The sequence below is a fragment of the Lampris incognitus genome, chromosome 10, assembly GCF_029633865.1.
Source record: "Lampris incognitus isolate fLamInc1 chromosome 10, fLamInc1.hap2, whole genome shotgun sequence".
Taxonomy (NCBI): Eukaryota; Metazoa; Chordata; class Actinopteri; order Lampriformes; family Lampridae; genus Lampris; species Lampris incognitus.
This window is the reverse complement of record NC_079220.1, coordinates 5,627,754-5,640,641: the sequence shown is the minus strand read 5'-3', so window position 1 is coordinate 5,640,641 and position 12,888 is coordinate 5,627,754. Positions and strand designations below refer to the sequence as shown.

At 44.0% G+C, this 12,888-nt stretch overlaps 1 protein-coding gene across 1 annotated transcript in view; it reads left to right on the top strand.

The window, feature by feature from the left end:
- The window catches only part of usp7 (ubiquitin specific peptidase 7 (herpes virus-associated)), a 33,670-nt gene extending 20,793 nt beyond the window's left edge, over window positions 1-12,877 (top strand). The window contains exons 14-23 of the mRNA XM_056287627.1: window positions 748-892; window positions 1,625-1,755; window positions 4,764-4,898; window positions 7,152-7,241; window positions 7,696-7,801; window positions 8,450-8,542; window positions 9,368-9,435; window positions 9,645-9,745; window positions 10,252-10,405; window positions 12,806-12,877. Of these exons, the coding sequence (XP_056143602.1) occupies window positions 748-892; window positions 1,625-1,755; window positions 4,764-4,898; window positions 7,152-7,241; window positions 7,696-7,801; window positions 8,450-8,542; window positions 9,368-9,435; window positions 9,645-9,745; window positions 10,252-10,405; window positions 12,806-12,877 (1,095 nt within the window). The remainder of the gene's footprint in view (window positions 1-747; window positions 893-1,624; window positions 1,756-4,763; window positions 4,899-7,151; window positions 7,242-7,695; window positions 7,802-8,449; window positions 8,543-9,367; window positions 9,436-9,644; window positions 9,746-10,251; window positions 10,406-12,805) is intronic.
- The last annotated feature ends 11 nt before the right edge of the window (window positions 12,878-12,888 follow it).

Genomic DNA, 12,888 nt, shown 5'->3' with positions numbered 1-12,888 from the left:
TGTATAGGAAACGGTAAGAGCATGGTTCAGAGTGATGATTTTCATCCATCTACTGTATTAATTCATTTAAGTTTTCATAAGCCAATCCGGAATGGGTAAAAAACTGTTTCAGTCAGTATTATCATAAACAGATAATTCAGTATTATCCGTTTATCGTCTGTCAGTGGTATTTTCTCAGGAGGAAATTTGGATGTTGTTGTGATGTAGCGACATTTCTTGTTGAAATAAATGATGACGATGAAAATCTATTGAATGATATTTTTCGCAAAATGAGGTCTGAAATATTTGAGCGAATACTATCTGTAAATTGGTTTTGGTTTGAAGTTATTATTTACATTATCAAACAGTTCAGTGTGATGAACCGCAGTTGTATTCTTAAACCTGGTGTTTTTGCATATCCAAGCAGATTTTGTGATTTATATCAATATTGTGTAAAATGTCCTATAATTATGGGGATGGTAGTATTTTCCGTATCGCCCAGTACTAACGTTGCATGGTGGCCATGTCATTGTGGAGCCTTGAGTAAAGCGTAACTGTTGTTGCATAGATACCGAGGTTGAAATGGTGGTGGTTCTGATGAAAACCACGTTTGAGCTCATGTGTTTGAAGCATCTGCTGAATGACGCTACTCTAATGGTTGTCTTAAGTGCCTTGTGCTTCACTCCTTGTTCCCCTTCTCACTTCCTGGCACCCCCCCACCACCATCTCTTTCTCCTGCTCTCTCTGTCCCCCCCCCCTTCCCCCCAGTGGTGTAAGTTCGATGATGACGTAGTGTCCCGATGCACCAAGGAGGAGGCCATCGAGCACAACTATGGTGGGCACGATGATGACCTCTCCGTTCGACACTGTACCAACGCTTACATGTTGGTCTACATCCGCGAGTCCAAACTCAGTAAGTGATTGGCTGTAACTGCCTGTGTGTAGGGGCTAGGTTGGAGCAGCCATTTCCTTCTGGAAGGTCACTGGTTTGAATACATGTCCTGTGACATTTGCTTTGGCAGGGGAACCAGCCATGATGTGGAGGTCCTTTTTCAGTATTGTTTTTGTTGATGAAAAAACTAACAGAAAATGTGTTTCAAAAAACTTCCTAATTGGTGAAAACGAGTTAATAACTCATTTAAAATTAAGTTCCGAGCAGGATTTGGAAAAATGTGACGGCCAGACATGATTGAACTTTTCTCCAATCGATATAGCAAACCAGTGCTTATTTTTCTGCAAAAAACTGCGCTGGGAAAAGTTTGTCATTGAGCTAATGAGAGTGAAATCAATATTCGCTTTTCTAAACGAAAATGATGACCAGTTCATCTTTATTAAAAAAAAAGAAGAAGAATCTTTGCCCTATGTTTTTTCACACCTTTCCTAAAAACTCAGCAAACAGCTGTCAATTTTAATTTAAGTTTTGCTCAACAAAATTAAACTCATTTTAACATATTAGAAATGATTAAATAGATTAAAAAAAATTCAGTTTGGCTGGTAAATCTGCAAAAGCAGATGCTACATTGTGGGACAACAGAAATCAAAATCCTGTAGTGAAATAAAGTACTCGGTATGAATGAGAAAACGGAGGTTTGAACCGCGGCGTCATGCATCCCCTGACTGATCTGCACCTCCCTTCGTCTCCCAGGCGAGGTGCTCCAGCCGGTGACGGATGTGGACATTCCCCAGCAGCTGGTGGAGCGTCTGCAGGAGGAGAAGCGGGTGGAGGCACAGAAGAGGAAGGAGCGCCAGGAGGCTCATCTCTACATGCAGGTCCAGGTAGGGACACTCCTAAGCAGTTTCCCACCTTCCTGAATTCTTAACCAGATGACAAGGTGGGAGCAAAGCCTTTTTTTTTTTTTCCTCCTAAGACTTTTAAAAGTGTTGATTTAAAGAACTGAATTGTAGTCTGATTATTTGGGTTTTATCATTAAGAAATTTATGGAGTCTCCCCCGTTTTCTCCCCATATGAAATGTTTGAAAAGTTTGGTCAGTACTTCTTAGACTCACTTTCTATTGGTCAGTTGTATTAAAATTAGGGGTGTAAGAAAATATCGCTACACTCGAGTATCGTGATATTATCTTTTGTGATACTGTATCGATTCTCAAAACCACTATATCGATTTTTTGATTTTTTATTTATTGTTTACATGTGAAGATTCGTGACAAACGTTTTGTGTTGTGTGTAACCCCACGACCGCTAGATAAGGGTTGTAATCTATCTTCAGCCATTTGACTCTTCCACTCCAACCCAACAACGTAAACTGAGACAGGAAGTAGCATAAGCACAAAGAACACAGGCCTATGAAACCGCAATATATCGCATTACAGTATCGCAATATATCACCATATATTGACTCGTAACCCCTGTGTCGTGATACGTATCGTATCGCCAGATTCTCGCCAATACACAGCCCTAATTAAAATTGTCAGCCAGTTTCTCCTGTTTCCTTACATTCCACCTCTATGACCTGTACATGACCTGTAAATGAGAACATCTTCACTTTCAGCTCAGTGATACACAATTTCCTCTCCTTTCTTTTCATTGGAATTTCTAAATAGCATACGTACATTTTTTTGGCAGCCATTTTGGTGTTGATGTATTGCCAATAGTTCACCTGTTATGTTTTTTATGTTGGGGAACAGCCAAAGGGAGTTTAGCGTACACTAATATTTTATAGTATAGATCTTATCAAACAAGCCATTATCTAACACTTTGGCTTACATAGTAACGTCTGGAACAAAAGTGGGGAAACTAGAAATTGAAATTGTGTGCAAACCTTAAGAGTCTTTGGTAGTGGTCCACGTCAGTAGGTTTAGATGAATACTTAACTGTTCCTCAAGCAGCACACAAATCCGTAATGCAGATTATTTTATTTTGTCAGCGTTCACGACATGGCATTTGTCTAACAAAGGATCTTCAGTAAAGATTTGGTTAAAGTTGGGGTCATGTTCAGGCAACTAAAACAACTCGGCCAAATGCAACCGGGGCAGCCAGCATATATTAAATGAACTGTTTTATGATTTAAGCATCGTCGGAGCTGCCTTAATTTGTTCTGTGACCAATTGACCTGCCTCTAAAAAAATTAGACTGATTTGAAAGTACAGTAGGAAACCAGAGACTTTGGTTTAAATAATATTCTGGCTAGGAATTAGAAACAGATGTGCTTCTTTGGTTATAATAAGATCATACAGGTAGGAAAGAACAACGGCAAACAAGATGAGGCACCATTTTTCTGTTATACGGGCAGAAAAGCAGAGAGCTGAATTAAGAGAACAGAGACCCTACACTGTAGTCTTCCTCCTCCCGTTGTAAGCAGTCATCTTCCTTTTCAAGTGTCTTGATGCACACTCAATAATATTTGCAATCACAGCATTATAAGGTGGTGACAGATGTACTCTGTGTCTTCAGTACACGTATTTCATATACAGGGGGAAGTACTATAGGCAGAAACACTGGTGTGCTATGGGTTCCTCAGTTTCACCTGTAGTGGCCAACTTAAGTGTTGAAGAAGTGGAAAAGAGGGCTCTGATGTCCTATCCAGGGACATCACCTCACCATTGGTTCAGATTTGTGGACGACACCTGGGTCAAAATTAAATCTCAGGATGTACCACGTTTCACCGACCACATTAACTCTGAACGACCACATCAGGTTCACTAGGGAGGATGTGAAAAACAGCAGTTTAGCCTTCTTATACTGTGAAATTGCAATTGGTGATGGGGGACATTTGATTGTTGAAGTTTACCGTAAACCAACACATACTAATCAGTACTTAAGGTTTGACTCTCATCATCCACTGGAGCACAAACTAGGAGTCATCAGGACGCTGAACCACTGAGCTGACAACGTCCCCATGACACAGCAGCTGGGGGAGGGGAGAAATCCCACATTAAACAGACCCTGGTTACGTGTGGTTATCCTAACTGGATATTTGTCAAAGCCAGGACAACGCCCAAACAGTGCACCAGCCAATCGAAGAGAGGAGGACAACAGCTGTCTAATCATAAACCAGTGGTGATTCCGTATGTGGCGGGAGTGTCAGAACAGTTTAGACACATATTTTCCAAACACTGTGTCTCCCGTTGCTTTCAAACCCCAAAACACGCCGTGCCAGAATTCGGTCCACCCCAAGGATCAGGTTCCCTGGCACAAACAGGGCAATATAGTGTACGCTGTTAAGTGCCGGGACGATTGCCATGACTTTTACATTGGGGAAACCAAACAGTTGCTGGTGAATAGGATGGCACAACACAGGAGAGATACCTTGTCAGGCCAGGACTCCGCAGTCTACACCATCTACAGGCCAGTGGCCATCTTTCAAGGATGAGGATGTGCACATCCTTAATAGGGAGGAACGCTGGTTTGAACGGGGAGTCAAAAGAGGCCATCTGTGAAGAGAGAATGAGCATCCCTGAACCAGGGGGAGGCTAAGAGTACATCTGTCACCATTTTACAATGCTATGATCGCAACTATTCCCCAATTATCTGATCAGTACACATGGCCGTTGTAACTCTAGTTAATGGTCACGGCAATTTGTATATGAAACCGATCATTGATTTCGGTCATTATGCAACCATGTTGCTTATAAGGTTGGGGGATACCTGCAGTCAGTTGAGACTGATGAAGTCACTTACTAGATGAGTGATGAAATGTTTCTCCCACTAAACGTTGTGTCCAGATGAACTGGTTCAGCTTTGTGGGAGTTCCTTTTCAGGGTTTTCATGCTCTTTCTGTTGATGACATTTTTCCTCCCCTCATCCCTCTTTCACTCTTCCTCTACAGATGGTGACAGAGGACCAGTTTTGTGGTCATCAGGGTAATGACATGTACGATGAGGAGAAGGTGAAGTACACGGTCTTCAAAGTCCTGAAGAGCTCCACGCTTCAAGAGTTTGTCCAGAACCTCTCCCAGACCATGGTGAGTGAGAAGGACACAGAGTGTGAGTGTGAGTGTGAGTGTGTGTGTGTGTGTGTGTGTGTGTGTGTGTGTGTGTGTGTGTGTGTGTGTTTTGGTGTTAACGTGTTTTCTTGGGCAATGAAACTACCTTGAACTCCTAGTCTTAAGCCGCTTTCAGGCCAAAATTGTATGGAGAAAATTGGATATCACGATATTTTTGACTGAATACCTCTATTGATATTTTGACAAAATTGTTGAAATGACTGTTAGTGCTCTCACAAAATGTTTACACTATGACATTTTTGATAAACACTTATTAGTAATGTGGATATGATGTCCAAACAGGAAGAGGCAAGTAATGTAACAGCTCAAATAGTCTTTTAAGTTTGGAAAATTGAATCTCTTTACTGTAATGCAGCTTTTAAAACCAGGAAAAAAACCACACTTATGTCATATCATGATATTACGATACCCAAAATACAAGATGATCTACTACTGCTACTACTACTACTTTCGGCTGTTCCCGTTAGGGGTCGTCACAGCAGATGATCCGTTTCCATCTCTTCCTGTCCTCTGCATCTTCCTCTTGTCACACAAGCCACCTGCATGTCCTCCCTCACCACATCCATAAACCTCCTCTTTGGCCTTCCTCTTCTCCTCTTCCCTGGCAGCTCCATATTCAGCATCCTTCTCCCAATATATCCAGCATCTCTCCTCCACACATATCCAAACCATCTCAATCTTGCCTCTTGCTTTGTCTCCAAACCGTCCAACCTGAGCGGTCCCGCTAATATACTCGTTCCTAATCCTGTCCTTCTTCGTCACTCCCAATGAAAATCTTAGCATCTTCAACTCTGCCACCTCCAGCTCCACCTCCTGTCTTTTCGTCAGTGCCACCGTCTCCAGACCATATAACAAAATACCAGATGAGATCAAGTCTTTTTTTCTTTTTTTTTTTTGTGGACCCCCCCTTCTCCCCAATTGTATCCGGCCAATTACCCCACTCTTCCGAGCCGTCCTGGTCGCCGTTCCACGCCCTCTGTCGATCCGGGGAGGGGGGGGGGGGGCTGCAGACTACCACATGCCTCCTCCGATAAATGTGGAGTCACCAGCTGCTTCTTTTCCCCTGACAGTGAGGCGCATGCAGGAGGATCACGTTATTCCTCCCAGTTCCCCCTCCTTCCCGAACAGGTGCCCTGACCGACCAGAGGGGGCGCTAGTGCAGCGACCAGGACACATACCCACATCTGGCTTCCCACCCACAGACATGACCAATTGTGTCTGTAGGGACGCCCGACCAAGCCGGAGGTAACACAGGGATTCGATCCGGTGAGCCCCTTGTTGGTAGGCAAAGGAATAAGGCCGCTACGCCACCCAGACGCTGCAAGCGTTTCTTAAAGAAGAGTCACTTAGATGAGTGATGAAACGTTTCTCCCAATAAATGTTATGTCCAGATGAACTGATTCAACTTGCTGGGATTTCCGTCCATCCATTATCCAAACCGCTTACCCTGCTCAGGGTCGCGGGGATGCTGGAGCCTATCCCAGCAGTCATTGGGTGGCAGGCAGGGAGACATCCTTTCTGGGATTTCCTTACCTGGATTATTGAGCATGCATCAAGACGTGTGTCAGTATCATTACTTCCTTTTCCCCAGGAGAAGTCACAAGATGCTGAAAAGTCATTGCCTCCCAAGTAGCGCAATGTTAACTTACTGCCATCCCTGATGGCCACGTCCTGCTCCTGTCTTTATTTACAAAACGTGAATCTCGCAGACTCAAGTCTTTAATCTGTTTTTCCATGGCGGGGAGGGAAAAAAACAGGAAACGCTGGTCATCATTAACAGACATCCAATCAGGTTTTTCCCTCTTTCATGGCCTTCTGTGAATGACGCCATTTGTTTTCAATGTATTTGCGAGGGATGGTAGTAAAGTGTCACAGTGATTGCACAAAAAATTCTAGACGCAGATTCCATGTGGGTCACGAGTTACTATGGTGCATAATATCCAGAACGTCGGCATGAAATCGGACTGCAGTTTTTACCGTGTCAACAGAGAATCATCTGCCCACCTCTAAACCCTGGTGTGTCCGTTTTCCCAATCAAAGTATAAGCATGTATGTCGTCTAGGTGTGTGTGCGTGCGCCATCTTTGGCATGGATGACCCAGTCAGTGTGTGCATGTGTCGTCTGAGTGTGTGTTGCCCAGCCTCAGAGCGTGTGTGTGGCCCAGTCTGAGTGTGTGTGTGTATTATTGATGTGCTGCAGGGTTTCCCACAGGACCAAATGAGGCTGTGGCCCATGCAGGCCCGGAGCAACGGAACCAAGCGCCCCGCCATGCTTGACTACGAGGCCGACTGCAACAAATCTGTAAGTGTCATCTTGTCTGTTGACCTGTTGTTGGGATAAAGGGGCTGTGTGTTATTGCTACCTGAGTGCGTCCCGCTTTTGTTCAGATATGTCAACAACTACAGATCAAAGTAGAAGAGACAAGCAAATTCAAGTAGACATTTAGTGGACACACGGCACTTTTGCCAACATCTGCCGTTTTATGAAAGCTCCCGGTAGACAATCGGGTTGCTGTGATCACTTTTTGCAGAAGTCCGTGAGTGTGAACCAAGTTTTTGGGGTAGGGCGTCAAAAAAACAAAACAAAAACTGATTCATCATCTTTTGTAAACTGGTTGGTTGTGTGTCAGTTGTTGACCTGTGAAATTTTGGTTTACGTCTGTCCTACTTGACATATGTTCAGTGCTAGTAGTTATTGCGACAGTTTAAAAGGGCATTTCATGACACTTTCTAAAGTGTGTGTCTTTGTCTGTCAGATGATCGACTTGAGTGACAACGAGAACCCTTGGACAATATTCCTGGAGACGGTGGATCCAGAGATGGCTGCCAGCGGGGCCACGTTACCCAAGTTCGACAAAGACCGTGAGTCTCGCACACAAACACGCAAGCTGCCTGGTACTGGTTTTAGTTTAAACTGATGTGTTTTTTTGGGGGGTAATGTGGTACTTCGAGCTGACTGACTCACCCAGTAACGATGGTAACTAGGGGTGGGACAAAATATCGATATGGGAATATATTGTATTACTTCCTGTTGCGATACGTTATCGATACACCGCCACCAGATATCGATATTTCTTATTAAAATATGTGGGCGCGACTTACCAGAGTCACATGATTTCAAATTGACAGAAGTTTTACAAATATACTATCGATTAATAGGCAGTTGAGCTCAACCAACAGTGAAGTTGTTAGGGTCAGGAGCTCCACTTAAATGGAAAGTATTTTCTGTTTTTTGTAGTGCAGTAATGATGGCTATGGTGGATAAATCAGCGGCAGCCTGCCTCCGAGCACATAATGTCTACTGTAGCACGATTCATTAAAAACCTGATCATTGGGCCTAATGTAGTCTTATGGAAACTTTCCCATGAACGATAACCAGCCCGGTTAGTCTTGATAAGTTGTAATCGTAGTAACCAGCTCAGTCATGGAAGTTAAAGGCAGTTGAACTCACAAACAGCAAGTCATTGACCCCCACTTGAAATGATGGTTATCATTCTCCTCTCTCCCCAGATGACGTCATGCTGTTCTTGAAGATGTATGATCCCAAAACCAGAAGCTTAAATTATTGTGGACATATCTACACACCTATATCCTGCAAAATACGTAAGTGTGTACACAAGCATATTTGCACATAGTTTGGGCGTCTGGGTAGCATGGCGGTCTATTCCGTTGCCTACCAACAGAGGGATCGCTGGTTTGAATCCCCGTGTTACCTCCGGCTTCGTCGGGCGTCCTACAGACAATTGGCTGTGTCTGCAGGTGGGAAGCCGGATGTGGGTGTGTGTCCTAGTTGTTGCACTAGCACCTCCTCTGGTTGGTCGGGGCACCTGTTCTGGAGGGAATAGCGGGTTCCTCCCACGCGCTACGTCCCCCTGGTGAAACACCTCACTGTGAGGTGAAAAGAAGCGGCTGGTGACTCCACATGTATCAGAGGAGGCATGTGGTAGTCTGTAGCCCTGCCGGGATCGGCAGAGGAGGTGGAGCAGCAACCGGGACAGCTCATAAGAGTGGGGTAATTGGCTGGATTAAACGGGGGAGAAAAGGGGGGGGGGAATCCACACACAAAAAAAGAATATATTTATATATATATTTGCACATAGTTTCATTTAAGCTCTAAGCACTGGTTAATTTGTTTTAGGTTGACACTTGAGTTTTCTGTATGTCAGTTTTTGTAATGGGTTTAAAAATGGGAGGAGGGGTCAACTTCGCCCTTTGTGTTTTTTTGTTTTTTTTTTAATTATTATCATTAATTGTATGTTTTTGTGCATGCTCAATAATCCAGGTAAGAAAAATCACAGAAACTTGAATCAGTTCATCTGGACACAACACTTACTGAGAGAGAAACGTTTCTCTCTCAAACGTTGTGTCCAGATGAACAGATTCAACTTACTGTGATAAATTGTGTGTTGTTTTTTTGTCTCTAAACAGGAGACCTGTTGCCGGTCATGTGCGAGAGAGCAGGTTTTCAGCAGGAAACTAGCCTTATCCTCTATGAGGTGAACCATTTAAATAAAATCACTTCTTTCCCACCCTCTCTTTCCTTTTCTTACCATGATGGTCAAATTTAATTTTCTTTGACAAGAACAAGCAGACAGTTTTTCCTTGTGCAGTCAAAACTATTTTATATTCTCGTTTTCGCCTGAGAAGACAGTTGTCAGCCAAGTTGATGCTGTTGCAGATTCTCGCTGACTGAATCTTCCCACAGGAAGTAAAGCCCAGCCTAACAGAGCGGATACAAGACTATGACGTCTCTCTGGATAAGGCTCTGGACGAGCTAATGGACGGAGACATCATCGTCTTCCAGAAGTGAGTGTGTGTGATGGAAATAGAATGAGCGACTCGTAAATGGGAGGGGCAAAAGGATGAAAAAGAGGAACATAAATTGACAGGCAGGGACACGGTAAGATGGGGATACAGAGACACACTGTATTCTTCCTGTATTTCTCCTCCTGTGAGAGCAGAGAGACTTAGCTCTTTCGTACATGACAATCATAAGGGAGGTGGCGAGATCAGGGAGATCCATGTTCGGTGTTTTCTGATGAAATACCAGAGAAATAACTGAAACCAAGGCGGTTAATTCCAAGAAAGCGTGCGTGTGTGTGTGTGTGTGTGTTGCGTGTTGTTTGGGTGGGGGGGGTGTCTTTGTAAGGGTGAGACTAGCAGCAGTCTGGGAGTGAGTCAGGACGCCTTTGTCCAGTCTGACGAGGTTAAGAGGATTTGTCTACAGCGTGTTCACTCTACAATCCCCTTTCTTAATTATACACACACACCTTCCACCACCTCCCCTCTCACTTTTTTTCTTTTCCCTTCAGGGACGACCCAGAGAATGACAGCAGTGAGCTGCCCACAGCCAAGGATTACTTCCGGGACCTCTACCATCGGGTAGACGTCATTTTCTGTGACAAAACCATACACAACGACCCCGGCTTTGTGGTCACGCTCTCCAACCGCATGAACTACTTTCAGGTAGAGTCACCTGAGTTGAGGCTTAAACGGTCCTCCAATGATATGGTCACTCTTTTTTTAATAGTTTTTTGAAATCTTGACCACTAAACCACAGCAAGCATTCTAAATGAACAGGAAAAAATACAATTCCCATAAAGTCTTCACATAAGATTAGTTATGGAAGCTGAAATCAATTTTAGGCGATACATAATTGTTTCAGGTTGGTTCCATTGTGTCATTTGAATGCTGAAACCACAATACTTGGGCTGGTGTCAGCATGAAGTCACAATTTTGGCAAAATGACAACACGAGTCTTCCCAACTGTTTGTCCAAATGCAGGACACATGAAATGAGCGAGGTGACAGGTGGATTTGAAATTGACCCTGAAGGTCACAGGTTATTTGTGTCATGTGGTAATCTATCAACAAAACAGGTCTCTTTCCCGTATCTGGTAGCAATCCAGTAACTGTGGGAATTGCATTGTGAAGGACGTCTTTCAGAGCAGGTGACGAGTTCTGGCCTCTTGTCGTTTAGATTCAAAATTCAAGAGTTTTTATTTGTGACGTACACACAAGTACAAGTCCCGAGTGCAATGGAATGAGAAGAACATGCAAACTACACACAGAAAGGACCTGGGATGGCCTGGGGTTCGAACCCAGGACCTTCCTGTGGGGCAACAACACTAACCACTGGGCCACTGTGGTGCTTTTAGATAGCCGGACTAAGGTGCTCATGACGGTAGAATGAGTCTAGTTTGGGAAAACGACTCAGCTTTAAGCCTGTCTCCACCGGGTGCTTCATTTTTACTCATCAACACTTAAGCGATCAACTCTTGAGCCTTGTGGGAAGCACTGGTCATGCCCATCACTCAACCTAAGTAGAGATATTTTAAACCACAAGCCTTGCTAAGCGCTCGGTGCCAGCGGCATTTCCATTTGAAAATAAGAAAAGTAAGCCTGAACAGTGAGGAGATGCTCTCAGAAGGCTCCCTGTTTAAGAGCACATGGCGTTCAGTGTGTGTGTAGAGAAGCTGTCATAACCAGTACGGATGAAATGGTTCAGTTCCAAGAAGCACTGGCTTTCTTTAGTTCGGTAAAAAGTGACAGACCTGGAGATGGCTGATATCTTTGCTGAGTCATAGGAATTCCCAGCGATCCATTCAAAATTACTAAGTTACCAGTGCTGCTGTGTCAGCGCCTTCCCCACTGCCAAACCAAAAAAACATGGCTGAACCCGAGTTTAACTTGCTGACATTGTACAATCTGTTGGTAAAGATCTTCTCCCAGCTTTTTCTATCTGCTTGTAAAGGCCGGTATACATTGTGCGAATTTGGGCCAGCTCAGACGAAAGATGACTAAACGTGGCAATATCTTTGGTCGTGGCTCCAAAATGGTGGTCCTACATCACACTGTGAGACGGGTTCAACGACGGCCGTTATTACAGTCTTGTGACTGAAGATAAACTGGGACAGAAGTCTGACAGTGGAAATTTAGGATGACCATCTCACAATGTGGCGGCGCAGTGGTTAGTGCAGTCGCCTCACAGCAAGAAGGTCCTGGGTTCGAGCCCTGGGGTAGTCCAACCTCGGTGGGTCGTCCCAGGTCGTCCTCTGTGTTGGGGTTTGCAGGATAGGCAGTTCAGATAATGGATGGATGGCTGGATCTCACAATGTGACTGCTGCTATGACCTACGTCTACTAACCAACCAATAGAAATGCAGCATGAAATGACGTGACGCAGAATCTTTGCTGGTGTGTTTCTCTCTGTGAAGACATTGCAGAGCTTAAAACATTGCAGTAGTCAACACATTTCGTTTGTATATGTAGTGTGTGTCGGTGGGAAAAGACAGATCATAACAGTAGACGCTAAATGCTAACGGTAGCTAAATTCTAGTAACGTTAGGCACTAATAAATACTTACCTCAAGTTCTCTGCAAAACTGGCATCCCAAGTGGGCCTGTTTTTCCCAGCCACAACCGGGTCCTTATTCTCCTGTGTTATCATCATACAGTCTACATACATCAAACTTGATGTCATACCCAAGTTTATTAGATCCATATCATACAGCGTGGCTCGCAGTAAATTTATAGGATCGCTAAAATCTCAGTCTGTAGGAGGCTTTAGATACAACAGCTTCACTTCTTCTTCTAGCTCAACACTACCTGTCGTCTTCTGCAGTGAACACACTATCCTGTATCGTTTTCTGAGGAAGAGTCCAACACCACAGTAGCCATCAAAACAAGCAAGAACAAAAGGCATTCATGATTAGAATATTCACAGATGAATCATCGTCTTGAGTCAGCAGTATAAAAAAAAAGGCATTTGTATTCATATAAATACTCAGGATTGTACTTCTTTGTGTAAAATTTTACTCGCCTGACTCTCTAACTCTCGATAACTAACTCCCTCTTCTCTGCTGTCAGGTGGCCAAGACCGTAGCGCAGAGGCTGAACACAGACCCCATGCTGCTGCAGTTCTTCAAATCACAGGGGTAGGAGACCTGTCT